General features: G+C 35.5%; 1 protein-coding gene across 5 annotated transcripts in view; it reads left to right on the forward strand.

Moving 5' to 3' along the window:
- Window positions 1-17,588, forward strand: part of NF1 (neurofibromin 1) — a 293,463-nt gene that overhangs the window by 126,245 nt on the left and 149,630 nt on the right. For all 5 annotated transcript variants that reach the window (XM_050763771.1, XM_050763772.1, XM_050763768.1 and 2 more), the window contains 6 exons: window positions 5,263-5,397; window positions 9,779-9,892; window positions 12,406-12,485; window positions 13,990-14,113; window positions 15,641-15,796; window positions 16,803-17,052. In XM_050763771.1, coding sequence (XP_050619728.1) covers window positions 5,263-5,397; window positions 9,779-9,892; window positions 12,406-12,485; window positions 13,990-14,113; window positions 15,641-15,796; window positions 16,803-17,052 — 859 coding nt within the window. The remainder of the gene's footprint in view (window positions 1-5,262; window positions 5,398-9,778; window positions 9,893-12,405; window positions 12,486-13,989; window positions 14,114-15,640; window positions 15,797-16,802; window positions 17,053-17,588) is intronic.

Below are 17,588 nucleotides of genomic sequence, written 5' to 3' on the forward strand. Positions count from 1 at the left end.
TGGAACTCTGGAATACTTCTGATTCTTCCACAAGGTGTCCCTGCAGATATTTGAATAAGGTTATTCTGTACTCCTAGAATTCTTTTTATCTTTATATAGTTTTGGCATTTTATTCTTTTAGCTCTCTCTCTTTTTTTTTTTTCTTCTTGAGACAGAGTCCCACTCTGAGTCCCACTCTGTCACCCAGGCCGGAGTGCAGTGATGTGATCTTGGCTCACTCCAACCTCTACCTCCCAGATTCAAGTGATCTCCTGCCTTAGCCTCCCGACTCACTGGGGTTACAGGCACCCACCATCATGCTGGCTAATTTTGTATTTTTAGTAGACCATTTAGCACCATTTTGGGCAGGCTGCTCTTGAACTCTGACCTCAAGTGATCCACTTGCCTCTCTGTCTCCCAAAGTGCTGGGATTATAGGCATGAGCCACTGTGCCTGGCCTCTTTTAGCTCTCTTTGAAAGTGTATGTGTGTTTGTTGGGTCTGTTTTTATAGCTAGGGAAACTGAACCTTAAAAAGTTATATTAATAACAAATGCATGGTTAATGAGTCGTCAACCAGAGTTAGTTCTGAGGTTTTTTGACATTCAGTTCAGCGTCTTTATCAGGTTCTTTAGTTGTTCTTCTTCACTAGCAAGTTAGGTTGATGAAAGCATTAGCTTTGTCTGGCTTATTCAACACTGAATCCCTAACTTTTGAACAACATCTGATACATACTGGGCATTTAGTACATGTTTGCAGAATGAATGAAGGAATGAATTTCTTACTTGATCTGGTTTCAAAATCCTCCTCCAGGCCGTGTGCAGTGGCTCACGCCTATAATACCAGCACTTAGGGAGGCCGGGGCGGGCAGATCACTTGAGACCAGGAGTTTCAGACCAGCCTGGCCAACATGGTGAAACCTTGTCTCTACTACAAATACAAAAAAATTAGCCAGGCGTGGGGGGCAGGCGCCTGTGATTATAGCTACTCAGGAGGCTGAGGCAGGAGAATCGCTTGAACCCGGGAGGTGGAGTTTGCAGTGAGCCAAGATTGTGTCACTGCACTCCAGCCTGGGCAACAGAGTGAGACTGTCTCAAAAAAGCAAAAACAAAAAATCAAAAGCCAAAAACCCTCCTATATCTGATTTACTTCTCTTCTGGAAAGACCAACCTGACAAAAATTTTTAAAATTAAAATGCCATATTAAGATCTGATGTTAGTGATACAGATGTAATACTATGATGTAATAATTGATAAAAGCTATTAAACTGTTATGTTTGTATACCCTGTTTCTATTAATACAATCTAAGATAGTATTATTATTTTATATTGACGTTTTAGTTATTTAAACTGTGGCCATTTTTATATGAATGTTGAACCATAACTTCTCTTGGTTTGTACTTTTGTAGTATTTTTTAATATTTGAAATGTTTGTCTTAGCACTAATTTTACTATTTGAAAACTAACATGTCCTGCTTTCATAAAATTCAAAACTGCCCATAAGAGATGTATGAATTTTCACAAATATTTGTTATTTCTCAACATTTTTTATCTTAAATGGCATGCTGGCTTACCAGATCCTTCTTACATGCCTGTTATTCAGTCACATGGTCTAAATTAAAAAGTGGTTTGGGCCTTTAATAGATACCTGAAGACTCTGGTTCATGAATTTCTTCCCAGACATGATTGCCTCTCATCTTTGGCCAGATCACATGTACCAGCTTGTATTCCTAATAATACCTGTAGTATAGAAGATCAACTAATGAATGAATGAATTTTTTTCTTACATTTCTAATTAAGAAACACATTGCTTCTTTAGCATGTTGTTCCTGACATTCTGTAACCCACTAAAATTAAAAGGTATTTGAGATGAATTATATTTATTGGAATTTCTGAAGTCATACATTTCATATTAGGCAGCCATGTTGGAACAGAATTTACATGTTGATACTTGGGATTAAGAGGTGACATAATTAAACTAATATAGTCATACATCACTTAATGACAGGGACATGTCTTGAGAAATGAGTGCATCCTTAGTGATTCAGTCATTGTGCAAACATCATAGAGTCTACTTACATGAACCTGGATGGTTATATAGCCTGCTACATACCTAGGATATATGGTCTAGCCTATTGCTCCTAGGCTACGAACCTAGGCTAAACAACATGTTACTATACTGAATACCGTAGGCAGTTGTAGTACAATGGTAAGTATTTGTTTATTCAAACAGAAAAGGTGCAGTAATAACACAGCATAAAAGAAAAAAATGTATAGGACACTTAACACAAATGGAGTTTGCAGGACTGGAAGTTGCTGTGGGTGACTCATTGAGTGCTGAGTGAATGTGAAGCCTAGGACATTACTGTACACTACTGTAGACTTAAAATTTTTTTTAATTTACTTTACTTTTAATACTTTTGCATTTTTCTCATACTCAGGATCTATTCTGTAGACTTTATAATCACTGTACACTTAAGCTATATCAAATTTATTAAAAATTTTTATTTGATAATTAACTTTACCATAGCTTTTAAAACATAAATTTTAATTTTTTTAATTTTGACTCTTGTAATAACATTTAGCTTAAAACACATTGTACAGCTAGCTGTATAAAATATTTTTCTTTATATCCTGTAAGTTTTTCTATTTGAAAATGTTCTGTTTTAATTTTTATTTTGAAAACTGTTTTAAGATCTGAGACAGAAACATGCACATTAGCCTAGGCCTACATGGGGTCAAGATCATCAGTGTTACTGTCTTACACCTCCACATCTGCTCCCATTGGAAGGTTTTTAGAAATAGCGTGTGGAGCTGTCATCTCTTGTGCTAACAATGCCATCTTCTGGAATACTTCCTGAAGGACTTTCTGAGGCTGTGTTTCATAGTTAACTTTTTATCTTTAAGTAGGAGTATAACAATACAAAGTATACTATAGTAGGTTGGGCCTGGTGGCACACGCCTGTAGTCCCAGCACTTTGGGAGGCCAAGGCGAGTGGATCACCTGAGGTCAGGAGTCGAGACCAGCCTGGCCAACATGGCAAATCCCCTTCTCTACTAAAAATACAAAAAAATCAGCTGGGCATGGTGGTGCACGCCTGTAGTCCCAGCTACTCGGGAGGCTGAGGCAGGAGAATTGCCTGAACCCGGGAGGCAGAGGTTGCAGTGAGCCGAGATTGCGCCACTGAACTCCAACCTGGGCAACAAAGTGAGACTTGGTCTCAAAAAAAGTATATTATAATAAATACATAAACTAGGCCGGGCGCGGTGGCTCAAGCCTGTAATCCCAGCACTTTGGGAGGCCGAGACGGGCGGATCACAAGGTCAGGAGATCGAGACCAGCCTGGCTAATACGGTGAAACCCCGTCTCTACTAAAAAAATACAAAAAACTAGCCGGGTGAGGTGGCGGGCGCCTGTAGTCCCAGCTACTCGGGAGGCTGAGGCAGGAGAATGGCGTAGACCCGGGAGGCGGAGCTTGCAGTGAGCTGAGATGCGGCCACTGCACTCCAGCCTGGGCGACAGAGCGAGACTCTGTCTCAAAAAATAAATAAATAAATAAATACATAAACTAGTAACAGTTACTTATTCTCATCAAGTATAGTATACTACACATAATTGTATGTGCTATACTTTTTTTTATATGACTAGAAGTGAAGGTTTGTTTACACCAACATCACTACAAACAAGTAATGCATTGTGCTTGGACATCAGTGATGGCTGTATCACTAAGTGATAGGAATTTTTTAGTTGTGTTACATATTGTCTATCATTGACTGAAATGTTATGTGGCCTATGACTCTATTTAGTTTTTTTGGAAATGATTCTTAACTAAGGAAAAATTCTGATACCTGCCAATTGTTCTCTGATCTTGTGTGCCTGTGCAATGACTGCATCAGGGAAGAGCCGCTTGATAGTTACACTTAGTTACATCAAAGTAAATAAATTTGTTTGATCAAAGTTTCAGCTTGATCTAAGGTGAAACACCTCAACTTAAAGTGAGGGAAAAATACAGTTGAAAGAGAGCAAACAGTAAAACCAGAATTTATTAAATCATTTAGTAAAACATTTGCTTTGGGGTCAGGGGGCAGTTATAAAAGCAAACTATTTATAAGTTTTGCTATCTCTCTTCTGTAGTGACATTCTTGAGTATAAATGTGTGCATTAAATAGCTAGTCTTCCCCCCTGAGGACTAAAACCCTTTGGTGTTCTTGGGTGTAATAACAAATGCATATTTCACTTGAACATTGAGGATAGTTCATTTGTGTTGTAGATATACATGTCTGCTTCTTAACTTTGAAAGACAACCTGTTTACTTGGACATTTATATTATGGGTCCACAGTTGGTATATAGTCTATTATTTCTATGTTACATATATGTTTACATAAAGGCATTCATGTCAAAAGCAGATAGTTTTGTGTTCTTTTCAAGAAAAAAGGAAGGAAATGTTTTATAATAGGTGATACTAGCTCTAGAATATAATTGTTGGATTTTTGGTTGAAAAACATCTATAATTATTTTAGTTCATCATATGTCTCTATAATTGAAACATATTTTCTGTAAGTTTACCTTTCTCAGAGTTCTTTCTGTTTCATGAATGTTCTTTAGGGAAAATGCATGCATTCTGTAACTTGAAAGAGGGTGGAGTGCCATCAAAGGGAAAAGCAAATTTTACAATTAAACTAGTAAATATAGAGTAAATTGCCTACATAACATATTTCGTTAATTCTAAGAAGCACTTATTTTTACTCTTCTCTAAGATTGGGAGTGTATCTTATTTAAAATGTTGTCCTACAATTGACAGCAGTTTTTCATTCCTTTTGGGACATCAAATAATGATGCATCTTACAATTGATAATGTTGTAGAGTCTATGAAATACTTGTATATATGTGTGGGGAATGTTTGTTAAATGAATTACCCAGTAGTTATATTTGTGAGAACTATAGACCAAATATTTTTTCCCTTATGTTTTTAAATTTTGGAAAATAGTTTTTCACATAGGTGTTTTACAACCTGATATTAAGCTTTTAGTATTGTAATAGATTTTCATTGTTTTATTAGATTGATTTAAAAAATAACATAAATGGTGCAAAAACAGTTTTCATTGTTTTGTTAAGCTTAATGATACTGACTTTATGTTTACTATTGAGTGTTTCTACTTATACCACACATTTGGTAGTATAAAAAGTAGCTTTTTTCAAAGTTTTTAAATAATTTCTTTTAAAAGGTTGGATAGCTATTATCCTGAGTCTTATGTCTGATACCATGTTTTTGTTTTGTTTTTAGACTCTTACATTTAAAGAAAAAGTAACAAGCCTTAAATTTAAAGAAAAACCTACAGACCTGGAGACAAGAAGCTATAAGTATCTTCTTTTGTCCATGGTGAAACTAATTCATGCAGATCCAAAGCTCTTGCTTTGTGTAAGTATTTTTTTTATGAAATGTCTCAAAATGATTGCACTAAGTTAATTTGATTTAGCTGAAATGCCAAGACCTTGAGGATAATTTTTAGCTCAAGAGCACTTACTGATCCTTTCTGATCATACCTGAAAACTAAGACATCGCTAAGAAAATTAATGTATAATGAATGCTAACATAATTAGATCAGATTCTTAAGTGCCCTTACCATTTCTTAACATTTCTCTTTCTTCTTAATTTCCCTATCATTATACTAACATACTTTGAGGAGATCTCTGTTCTCATCCTATTACTAGGTTATATATTACTCAGATATAATCCTGGTATGGGGGATAGAAGTGACCATCAATCACAGTGCTGTCTACATCTACACCATTGGTTTAAAAAATCTCCAGTTGCTGTTGCCAGTTTAGCTTTTCTCTCCCCCTTTCCTCCTGTTATCAGCTTTCTGTTATTGGTTCTGCCTACAAATACTGTATTGGAAAGAGAATGAGGTGAAAATGGGTGTGGTTAGTACTTGAATTATTGTTATTATTATTATTATTATTTTGAGACAGGGTCTCGCTCTGCTTGCCAGGCTAGAATGCAGTGGCACAGTCATGGCTCACTGCAACTTCAAACTCCTGGCCTCAAGCCATCCTCCAGCCTCAGTCTCCCCAAGTACTGTGATTACAGGCATGAGCCACCGTGCCTGGCTAGTAGTCAGTTATTGTCATAACTACTCTTATTGCCTCAGATGGTATTAAATTTCTGAGAACATCACTCTGGTACACAGAGTAATTAGGAACAATGCAAAATAATAAAAATTAGTCATAGTGAAGTGATTAACAGCATGGACACTGGAGACTACTTACTAGCTATATGATTCGGGTGACTATTTAATCTTTCTATGCCTTAGTTTTCTCATCTGATATATTGGGATCATAATAGTTCTATCTCAGAGATACTGTTAAGAAAATTGAAATAGTACATAGAATGCTTTTAGGAACAATGCCTGGTACATAATAAGCACTAAATAAATGTTAGCTATTATTGCTATTAATAAGATACAATTTAACACTAATATTATTAATGCACCAAATGTAATAGTTCTATATTGTGACTTTCATAGGATGACATGTTGAACCTTTGTTGAGCTTCTTGAGTCCCTGGAGAGCAGCATCAAGCAAGATTTCTTATCGCTTTGCTCAGTAACAGGCTTTTTAAAAAGTGTTAAGGTGCTTTTATTTCAGTGGCATGTTTTTCAAATTGCTGTAATACAGGGAGTTTATAACTACGTACCTATGGTTCCAAGAGTTCTATGAAACTTCATGAATTTTTTAAAAATGTATATTTATGAGTAATTTTTCTTGGAGAGTGGAGAGGAGAGAAGAAAGAAAGAAAAAACATTCCCAAAGGCTCAGTGACCCCAAAAGAAGGTCTATGATACTTTACCCCTGAAAAACCCATTCAAATTTGAAAGTCTAATTAGAATAAACAGATCTTTGGCATGAAAAAATTCCTTAAAACCTGTCAGTGAAACTCTATAAAAATAACGAAATTCCCTTTCTCTTCATTCCTCTATTATGTGTCACAAGCTATTTGTGGCATTATTTCATCATGAAGGTCACATAATACTAGCACCACTCTGTTTACATGGCAATAATTCACTTTCAAAGCAGGCACCAAACTCACCAATGCCTTTTCCACTTGCTGTTTTCCAAGGATCTTTTAAAATGGAAATTATTTGCTTTGCTGCCATCTAGTGGTTAATACGTTTTCTCAAAGTAACGATGAGTACATTAAAATAGAAGATTCATTGTAAACATTTGACCGTTTTGTCTTTTACATAAAAAATTCTGAGACTTAGTCATTTAGGAAGAGTGCAGGAATAATTATTAAATGGTCTCAGTCATGGTATTTTTAAAGTAATATGATTTTGTCTTATTTTAGTACTCTCAATTTCTCAAGCCTCCTGATTACTCAGCTTGCATCGTTTCTTAGATCCCCCTGATCATTTCTCCACACTGAAGTTATGGCAATCTCTTTAAAAAGCAAATCTTATTATGCCCCCAATCAGCTTGAAACCTTTTAGTTGAAATTGCTTTTGCTTATGAAGACCAAACTCCAAATAGATCTGCAAAGTCGTGCAAAATCTTTCTCCCATCTACCATTTCTTCCACATGTAGCATTACATTTTTTGTCTTCCTTTACTCTATTCGTGATGGTCTTCCTTTCAATCTTTCTAACCACATGCCTTCATACCTCCCTTGCACTTGCTTTTCCCTCTGCCTAGAATCTGCCTACTTTTCACATAGTAATTCCTACTCATTCTAAGCTGTTGTCACTGCACTAAGGAAGCCTCCCTGACTAGGACACTTTCCCATGTTATAGGCTGTCATAGCAGCATGTACCTTTATAGCTCTTATGTGATTTGCATTTTTATACTTGTTGATCTGATTATTTTATTGATGATATCTTCCCCCATGAGACTACATGCTCATGGAGGATGGGAAACACATCTTCTGTTTTTCATTGTTGTATCTTTGGCATTCAATAAAAATTATTTGATTTTGAATGAACTTATATGAATGTCAGAAAATAAGCTAACAGTTTTGAATTACAGATATATTGGAGTGAGGGCTTACCTTAGTCATTATAATGGGGAAAAATCTATAGTTAGCAAAATAAAATATGGGACACAAGTTGCATTGACTTCGTATATTCTTTTTTTTTTTTTTTTAGACAGAGTCTCACTGTATTGTCCAGGCTGGAGTGTGGTGGTGTGATCTCAGCTCACTGCAACCTCCGCCTCCTGGGTTCAAGTGATTCTCCTGCCTCCGCCTCCCGGGTAGCTGAGATTACAGGCATCCGTCACCACGCCGGCTAATTTTTGTAGTTTTGGGAGAGATGGGGTTTCTCCATGTTGGCCAGGCTTGTCTCAAACTCCTGACCTCAAGCAATCCACCTCCCTTGGCCTCCCAAAGTGCTGGGATTACAGGTGTGAGCCACCATGCCTGGCCGAACCATATATTCCTGAAGTGCAAATATATGCTTCCAAGTTAAGAGAAACATTTTAGTCTCTAAATAGGTAGGCATTTGGCAGGGCATGGTCGCTCACACCTGTAATCTCAGCATGTTGGGAGGCCGAGGCAGGTGGATCACCTGAGATCAGGAGTTCGAGACCAGTCTGGCCAACATGGTAAACCCTGTCTCTAATAATAATGCAAAAATTAGCCAGACAAGGTGACGCACACCTGTAATCCCAGCTACTTGGGAGGCTGAGGCAGAAGAATCTGTTGAACCCAGGAGGCAGAGGTTGCAGTGAGCCGAGATCACACCATTACACTCTGTTTAAAAAAAAAAAAAAAGTAGGCATTCACATTTATACACAAGGTTAATTTTCTTTGCTTAGTACACTATCTTTTTCCACAATGAAAAGGACCAAAGTATGAGTATCTGACGATGTGAATCCTAGCCTTTGCTTTGTCAACAGCTGTGTGGATTTGGGCATGACCTTTGTATGGGACAAGAGGGCCGTACAGGATAATCATGTGATCCTTATCCAACATGTGTGTCCTTTGCCTTTGATCACAATCATGTATAAGCTCAAAACCAGTAACTTCCAAACCAGAGATACGTTCTTAAGCCACTTGGCTATTGTTGGGAGAAAAAATTACTCCTCATATTATTGATGTAATTTTCAATGGAATTAGTGGTTTTTGTTCTCCTTAGAATTTTCCCTGGACATTATTCACATTAATGAACAAGTATAGACGTGGATTAAAAGAATCCCTAACAAAAGAAGTTTTGTTTTAACAAAATTTTTATTTTATTGAGATAAAAATACCATACCCACATACCATAAAATTCACCATCTTAAAGTTTACAGTTTAGTTGTTTTCAGTATATTTACAAGGTTCTGCAACCATTACCACTATGTAATTCTAGAATATTTTTTTTTTCTTTTTCTTTCTGTTTTTTTTTTTTCTTCAGACAGAGTCTCGCTCTGCCATCCAGGCTGGAGTGCAGTGGTGCAATCTCGGCTCACTGCAACCACCGCCTCCCAGCTTCAAGTGATTCTCTTGCCTCAGCCTTCCGAGTAGCGGGGATCACAGGCGCATGCCACCACACCTGGCAAATTTTTATATTTTTAGTAGAGTTAGGGTTTCACCATATTGGTCAGGCTGGTCTCAAACTCCTGACTTCAGGTGATCCACCTGCCACGACCTCCCAAAGTGCTGGGCTTACAGGCGTGAACCACCATGCCCAGCCTAGTTCTAGAACATTGTTATCACCCCTAAAAGAAACCTGGTACCCTTTAGCAGTCACTGTCTATTTCTTCCTCCTCCTAATATCTCTCGATTTATTTTTTTTAATTGAAGTTTCGTTTTTCTCCTTGCAGAATCCAAGAAAACAGGGGCCCGAAACCCAAGGCAGTACAGCAGAGTTAATTACAGGGCTCGTCCAACTGGTCCCTCAGTCACACATGCCAGAGATTGCGCAGGAAGCAATGGAGGTAAGGGGAAAATGAATTCCAGGTTCTTGAAGGAAAGGTTGTAACTATGTACATTCATGATGTTCCTTTGGTGTGTGGTTTCTATGAGTAATAGGTAGATGTCATTTCTGGAAGTGGTATGTTTATGTCTATACATTGTTTTCTAAAACTCCATGGAGAAAGAAGGGATTTACTTGCTTTATATCACATAGCAACAACATTGTACAAATTCTGATGCTTAATAAAATAGTTCGAGATTTTCTAATTGCAGTTGACTTTAAAATTTTTAAAAATATTTTTACTAAATATTAAAAATATTGATTTTTAAATTGAGACATAATTCACATACCCTCAAGTTGAACATTTTAAGTAGTTCTTATTCACACAGTTGTGCAACTGTCACCACTCTCTAATCCATTAACATTTTTATCACCCCAGAAAGAAACTTGACTCCCCATTCCCTTATCCCTACCAACTACTAATCTATTTTCTGTCTCTGTGGCTTTGCTTGTTTTAGGTATTTCATTTAAATAGAATCATAGAATATGTGGCCTTTTATGTCTGGCTACCTTGACAATGTTTTCAAGGTTCATTTATGTTGTGGTATGAATCACTATTTTCTTCCTTTTTATTTCCAAATATTTCATTGTATGGATCTCAGTTTTGTTCATCTAGTTATCAGTTGGTGGACGTTTGGTGTTTTTACTTTTTGGCTATTACGAATAATGCTGCTATGAACATTTGTGTAAAAGTCTATATGTGGACATATTTCTTAAGTATATAGGAGTGGAACTGCTAAGTCATGTGGTAACTCTGTTGAACTTTTGAGGAACTGTCAAACTCTTTTTCCAAAGCAGCTGTATCATTTTATATTCCTAATAAGAAGATATGAAGGTTTTAATATTTCTGCATCCTTGCTAATACTTGTTATAATGTGCCTTTTTGATTATAGCCATCCTAATGTACATACTATAAAAATGTTTATACATACCCAGTAAAACTATTTATAAAAAATGTTTTAGCACTTATGTAATCATTGGTTCCATTTGTGTACATTGCTATTGGTACCATAAATTGATACATTTCTTGTAGTCTTTTTGGAAGGCTATTTGGCAGAAGCTATACAAACATTTCATTTTTTGTACAAATAATTTCTAGCACTTTAAAAATCTTATGAATATAACTCAAAAGGAAAAAGCTGCACACATAGGTACTTATTGCTCTTAATTATAATACGAGAATATTAGAGCTTTATTTACTGGGAGGAGAATGGGCTAATACTCAATAATGAGAATGGTATTTTAACTTGGTGAGCTGTTAAACATTTATTAAAACATATAGATCACACAGCAATGTGGAAAAATATGAAATGTCAAGTTGAGTATACTGTGTTTATGGCTTTGTTAAAACATGGAAAATACAAAAAAAGAAGGCAACATGAAAAAATTAAAGCCTGGAAAAGGCTAACACGTTTTCTTTCAATATATATTTTTAAAGTTTTATCAAACAAAAATATAGAGAATTTGTCACTTGAAAAAACTACTGGCAGTAAATTGTACCAAGTTTTTGTACAATAGTAGCAAAATTGAATTTTAATTTGTGTTGTTTTTCCTTGATACGAGAGCTATAAATTATATAGCTTTTTAAGATTCTCACAATTAATTGCAATTTTTATTAAATATCTCAAAGTACTTACAATAAAAATGTTTGAAATAAGATAATGCGGGTCTGGCCTTTATATGTTGATATGTTGACCAAGGACTGAAAGAAATGTCCAGAGCTTCAGTGTCTGCTGGGTCGGGGGTGGAGGGGTGTGGGAAGAATGTAAATTGGGATTGTAGAATTGGAGTTAAGATAGGATCCGTTTGAAGGAAGAGTTTGTGTTTTATTTTTCATATCTTTGATGGTTTTATGTAATAATCTATTCATATGTTGTATATTGTAAGTGAATTACTTAATTCCTGTTAATGTTCTCTGAGCCAGATTCCAATTTCAGTTCTGTGGTCAATTGAAATACTTTAGAATGGATAATCTGCTATGAAATACAAAATCCATTTTGCTTCCTCTCTCTTGATTTTGAAAAATAATTGCTCTTTTCTGTTACAAAAGACTTTGTGGCAAGTGAGACAATATTTACTTATCTTTTGCTGTATGTATTAATTTTGGCAAGCCCTTCTTACTTGGGGATTAACTTTTTGTTTCATAGAGTTCTTTACTATCTATTGAAATTATTTTGTTTGTTTCTTAAAGCAGTTTTTACAGTTATATATTGTTCCAAATTCATCATTTAGCTTTATATGTGCATGCCAGTTAGAGTCAGGATGATGGGAATAAAATTATTTCATGCTGCCTGTATTATTCCCTAGAGGTTTGTGTTCACCAGAGTTTCTCTCTTAACCTTTTACTATATATTGAAACTACAAATGAAATAGCTCAATTTCTTAGCATTTATAAAATAAGTACTCCAGTGTTATGTTTACCAAAAATGTTTGAGTGAGTCTTCTGTTTGTCTTTCTCTTTTTTAAAAAATTCAGGCTCTGCTGGTTCTTCATCAGTTAGATAGCATTGATTTGTGGAATCCTGATGCTCCTGTAGAAACATTTTGGGAGATTAGGTATATGTACTTTTATTTTTTTAATTCAACTTTTAAATTTTATTTTGTATTTTTTGTCTTGAAATATTAACTCTGTAGTACTTAGTATATTGTAAAACTGGGTTTTATGGTTTTGTATTTTATTTGACTTCAAATTATTAGAATTTCTTGTTTTAACTTATAAGAAAAGTATCATAGCAATTTAGAAAATAAAGTTTAAGAATAGTGCTAAGTTTTGTCACCCTAACATAAGTACTGTTGTTTGACATATTACTTTTTTCAGATTTCAATGTGGTTACTACTGTATTTTAATAGATTTTCATAGTTATAAGCCTAGAATGATAAAATTTTGTAACAATACTGTTTTTTCAGTTTTTTAAACTATGATCTTTTGTAAACTTTCTGTAATACCAGTGCTTTTAATGAATGAATTAATAATGGACACCTGCTTAGAAGAAAAAAATATATACAGAATTTTGTGGTCTACTTCCTAGATTATATAAATCATTACATTTTAATGAGCATGAAGTCACCACACTGAAGAAAATGTAAATGTGTAAACCTCAAGTTTGCCATTATCTTATAAGAATGGGTGTGCTAAGTTACTTGGCAGCTGAATTAAACCTTACTCTAGAGTAGTGCTCTCCACTAGTAATATAATGAGAACCCCATATGTTAAAGTTTTTTTACTTACTACATTAAAGAGTAAAAAGAAGCAGGTAAAATTAATTGTAATAATGTTTTATTAACCCAGTGTATATTATCTATAATATAATTTCAACATGTAATCAATTTAAAAGTTATTAATGACATTTCATTCTCTTTTTTAAATAAAGTATTCAAACTTTGGTGTGTCTTTTATCCTTACAGCACATTTCAATTTGAACAGGCCACACTTAAAGTGCTCAGTAGCCATGTGTGGCTGGCTAGTGGCTACCATGTTAGACAGTGCAGCTCTGGAGTAGGGATCAGAAAATTTTTCTCTAGAAGACCAGATAATAAATATTTTAGGCTTTGTGGGTCATACAGTTTCCGTCATAACCATTCAGTTCTGCCTTTGGAGCATGAAAGTTGCCACAGACATGTGAATGAACGGGCATGGCTGTGTTTAACTAAAACTTTATATACAATAGCAAGTGATAGGCTGGATTTGGTCTGTGGATGGTAGCTTGCAGACCCCCACTGTGGAGCACTGGGTTTATAGGCAGTCTCTGCTGTGCATATGGTTTATTGTTTCTTCTTATGTCCACTGCACGAATGAGTTACATGGATAGAAACACTGGAAGTTTAATGAAACATAGGGAGCTTATAAATAAATACTTGCTTTTTTTCTATAACCTATGGACGTACTTCCTTTGATTATACTGCTGTTGACACTTTGATAACTGTTTCTCTAAAGCCCTACAAGGGAAACTAAGCTTCTCTAAACTTGTATTCATTATGGGAGAATGCCATTCTTATGTCTGGTTATATCTGCATTAAGTTATTGATGATGCTAGTAACAATGAACTTTATGTTACCGCAGCTCACAAATGCTTTTTTACATCTGCAAGAAATTAACTAGTCATCAAATGCTTAGTAGCACAGAAATTCTCAAGTGGTTGCGGGAAATTTTGATCTGCAGGAATAAATTTCTTCTTAAAAATAAGGTAAGCAAAATGACATATTTAAAAAATGGAAGAATATTTGGAATGGTAATGGTGAGAGATTAAGAAAGTGTTTTATAGCCAAATTAGATTCTATTTCAGCTCCCCCTTCCTCCCAATGTTCTCAAAAGGAAATACATGTGCAGAGGACAATGGCTGGTAAATCAGCATTTTAAAAATTATTCTGAGGCTTTAGCCTTAAAACCACACTGTTGATGAATTCTAGTTCTAGTTGAGTTAAATAGGTCTATCTGGGGCAGGCCTAGGAAAAATGGGGGCTGCTATAACTAAAGTAGCTGGTGAGGAGCATATTCTGTCTCTACTCTCAAGTTCATACATAAGACATAATTCATACATAAAATTTATTTTAACATATAGCTTCTATAATTTAAGAATTCTATTATGGCATAGATTTGGGAGTACTTGATTTAATTAGTTTTTGTCCAGTTCTAGAATAATAGCTCTGAGAGATCGTAAAGGCCTAGATTTCATGGCTAGACTAGTCCAGAGAATTATCTATCAAGAACCAAAAGGGAAGGAGTTGAGGGTTCTCAATCTAGATTTATTTCTATTCCTCCAATAAGGGTTTCACCTCTTGAAAGTATCAGGAGACTTCTTTGTTGGGGTGGAGTGAAATGTTTTGATTCTGAACTATTGAAACATGGTGAGGTTGTGGAGGATAGAGAAGAGCCTTAAATTTCTTTTAAAATATAGTTTCTGTAATTAATCTATTTAGGAATTCTGTTATGGCCTAGTTTTCAGAGTACTTGATTTAATGAGGTTTTATCTGGTACTAGAAGCATAACTGTGAAAAACCTTAAATGTATGAAACTCATATCCTTTTCAGTGTTTTACAGCTTGTTATTAATAAATTGCCTCTTTTCGGAAATAGACTAATGGTAAAGTGGGTTTATTCACATGTGGCTTATTTGATGTGTTAATGTAGTGGAATTTGGCATTATTCCAAAGATACGGAAAGAGATTAGACTTCAGACTTTCATGCCCTTGCCTATGGTGTAATCTCCAGAATGCGAGTATGAGGAATCCAATAATGAATTCCTAGGGCCCTGGTAGGCGCAGTCACTCTTGTGACATACTTGGTGTATATACCAGGGTTAATTACTGGTCCATAAAAACTTAATCTCAAGAGTCAATTTCTGGTTATCCCAACATGACACAGTATAAAATCTTACAGAAAAAAAAATGTGTCATTGAGATGGAATTACAGTTCATACAGTAGTTTTACATTGTTGATGTTTTATTTATGTTTATGTGAGACTTAATTTATATTTGTAGAATCTACTGTTTCTGATGATTTAGAGAATGGGAAACTGAAAGAAATTTTAAAGACATTAAGTAAACCTTATTTGTTCTAATGGGTTTCTAGTGAATCTCCTTCAAGTTAGGGCATAGACATTGAGAGGAGAGGTTTTTTAGGAGAGTCTCAAACAGGAAGACAACTCAAATTAAGTGTTTCTTCCTCTTGGTTGTCAGTGCTTCATTAAAGCTTATTTATTTCTTTTTTTCTAGCAGGCAGATAGAAGTTCCTGTCACTTTCTCCTTTTTTATGGGGTAGGATGTGATATTCCTTCTAGTGGAAATACCAGTCAAATGTCCATGGATCATGAAGAATTACTACGTACTCCTGGAGCCTCTCTCCGGAAGGGAAAAGGGAACTCCTCTATGGTCAGCTTCTTCTGTACTTTTCCTGTATCATTTTATGTGCTCTGTTTGTTTTCTGAATGAACTTCGGTAAATTTCATCTAGGTATATAGTGTAATAGTGAAAAACTGCTTAGAATCTAGTTCTATTACTGCTCTTTGGGGAACTTTGGGCAAGTTCATAACATCCTTATTCCTCAGTTCCTCAACTTTAAAATGGGGACAGTAATAGTTCCTGCCCCAGAGTTGTTAAAGAGGGATAAATAAAAGGATGTGTAAATAGTACTTGACACTTACAAGCTATATCTGATAATTATAATTATTATAAACCTCCACTCCATAAAAAACCCATTCATACAACAGAAGTATAGAATTTGTACCAGCTAACAAAGGTACAGATTTACAGGGATAAAAACAAAGTATTTTGCTTCATGTGAAAGATAAGTGTTTCTGTGATTTGTGTTTGTATGTATAATTTCTTTTAAATCATATTTCAAGTGAAAATATCAGATCGTTACAGAAGAGTTTATTTTCCAAACCAAAACTTTTTTCATCTTTAATTTTTAACATAACCTTGTTAGGGAAAAAAACACCTAAGCAGTATGGTATTTACTATTGTCTGTTTTACTTGTAGAATTTGCATTTTCTTTTTTACCAGTTTTCTTCTCCATTTCATGTTTGGGGAATAAGTAATTCAGAATCAAGTATATCTGCTACAGCTATATTTAGTTCTTGTTTATGCCCTTGTTTCAATGAGTGCTACAGTGTACTTATTTTATTACTTCCCTACACACACACACACACACACACACACACACACACACACACACACACACACACACACTTGTTTATGCCCTTGTTTCAATGAGTGCACAGTGTACTTACTTCCCTACACACACACACACACACACACACACACACACACACACACACACACACACACACACACACACAGAGTTGATTGCATTGTTGGGTTTTATATATAAAATTACCCAAGTTGCAAATACATGTCTTCCACCCTTGACTGTCAGGATAGTGCAGCAGGATGCAGCGGAACCCCCCCGATTTGCCGACAAGCCCAGACCAAACTAGAAGTGGCCCTGTACATGTTTCTGTGGAACCCTGACACTGAAGCTGTTCTGGTTGCCATGTCCTGTTTCCGCCACCTCTGTGAGGAAGCAGATATCCGGTGTGGGGTGGATGAAGTGTCAGTGCATAACCTCTTGCCCAACTATAACACATTCATGGAGTTTGCCTCTGTCAGCAATATGATGTCAACAGGTAAATGTGAATAGTGGTTTTTTTTACTCAGTCTGCCTCAAAGCACATGGCATCTGATTGTGAGAATGTATTTAAGGTCACTACTTTGTAAGTTTACAGGGGAAATTCAAATAGCTTACTTGAAATCCTTCTCTGAACAAAGTAAGATGAAAATAAAAAGCATTTGAAATAAATTGTTAGTCTCCTACTGAGTTGTTAATATGCTATACATTTTAAAAATAACTGGCAGTGTATGTTACTATCAGTTATGATTATGTAATTTACTCTGCCTAAGTTGTAGATAGTGAAGTTTTATGAACATTGGCATATGTTTCGAGTAAATTATAGGTGGGAATAGTTATTTTATTCTGTGGACATTGTAGAGTCCAAGATAAGTACCTTTCTTCTGAGGTTAGTGAAAGGAAGTTTTTGGCTTTATCATTTGAAGCATTTGCTCTACTCTTCCTACTCTGCCTTTTGGGTGGGGCTTATCAGGTTCTCCATTGGCAGGCAGGGCTCTAAGTGCAGTAACTTGATTTGCTGTTGTATTTGCTTAG

Source organism: Macaca thibetana, chromosome 16 (genome assembly GCF_024542745.1).
Source record: "Macaca thibetana thibetana isolate TM-01 chromosome 16, ASM2454274v1, whole genome shotgun sequence".
Classification (NCBI taxonomy): domain Eukaryota; kingdom Metazoa; phylum Chordata; class Mammalia; order Primates; family Cercopithecidae; genus Macaca; species Macaca thibetana.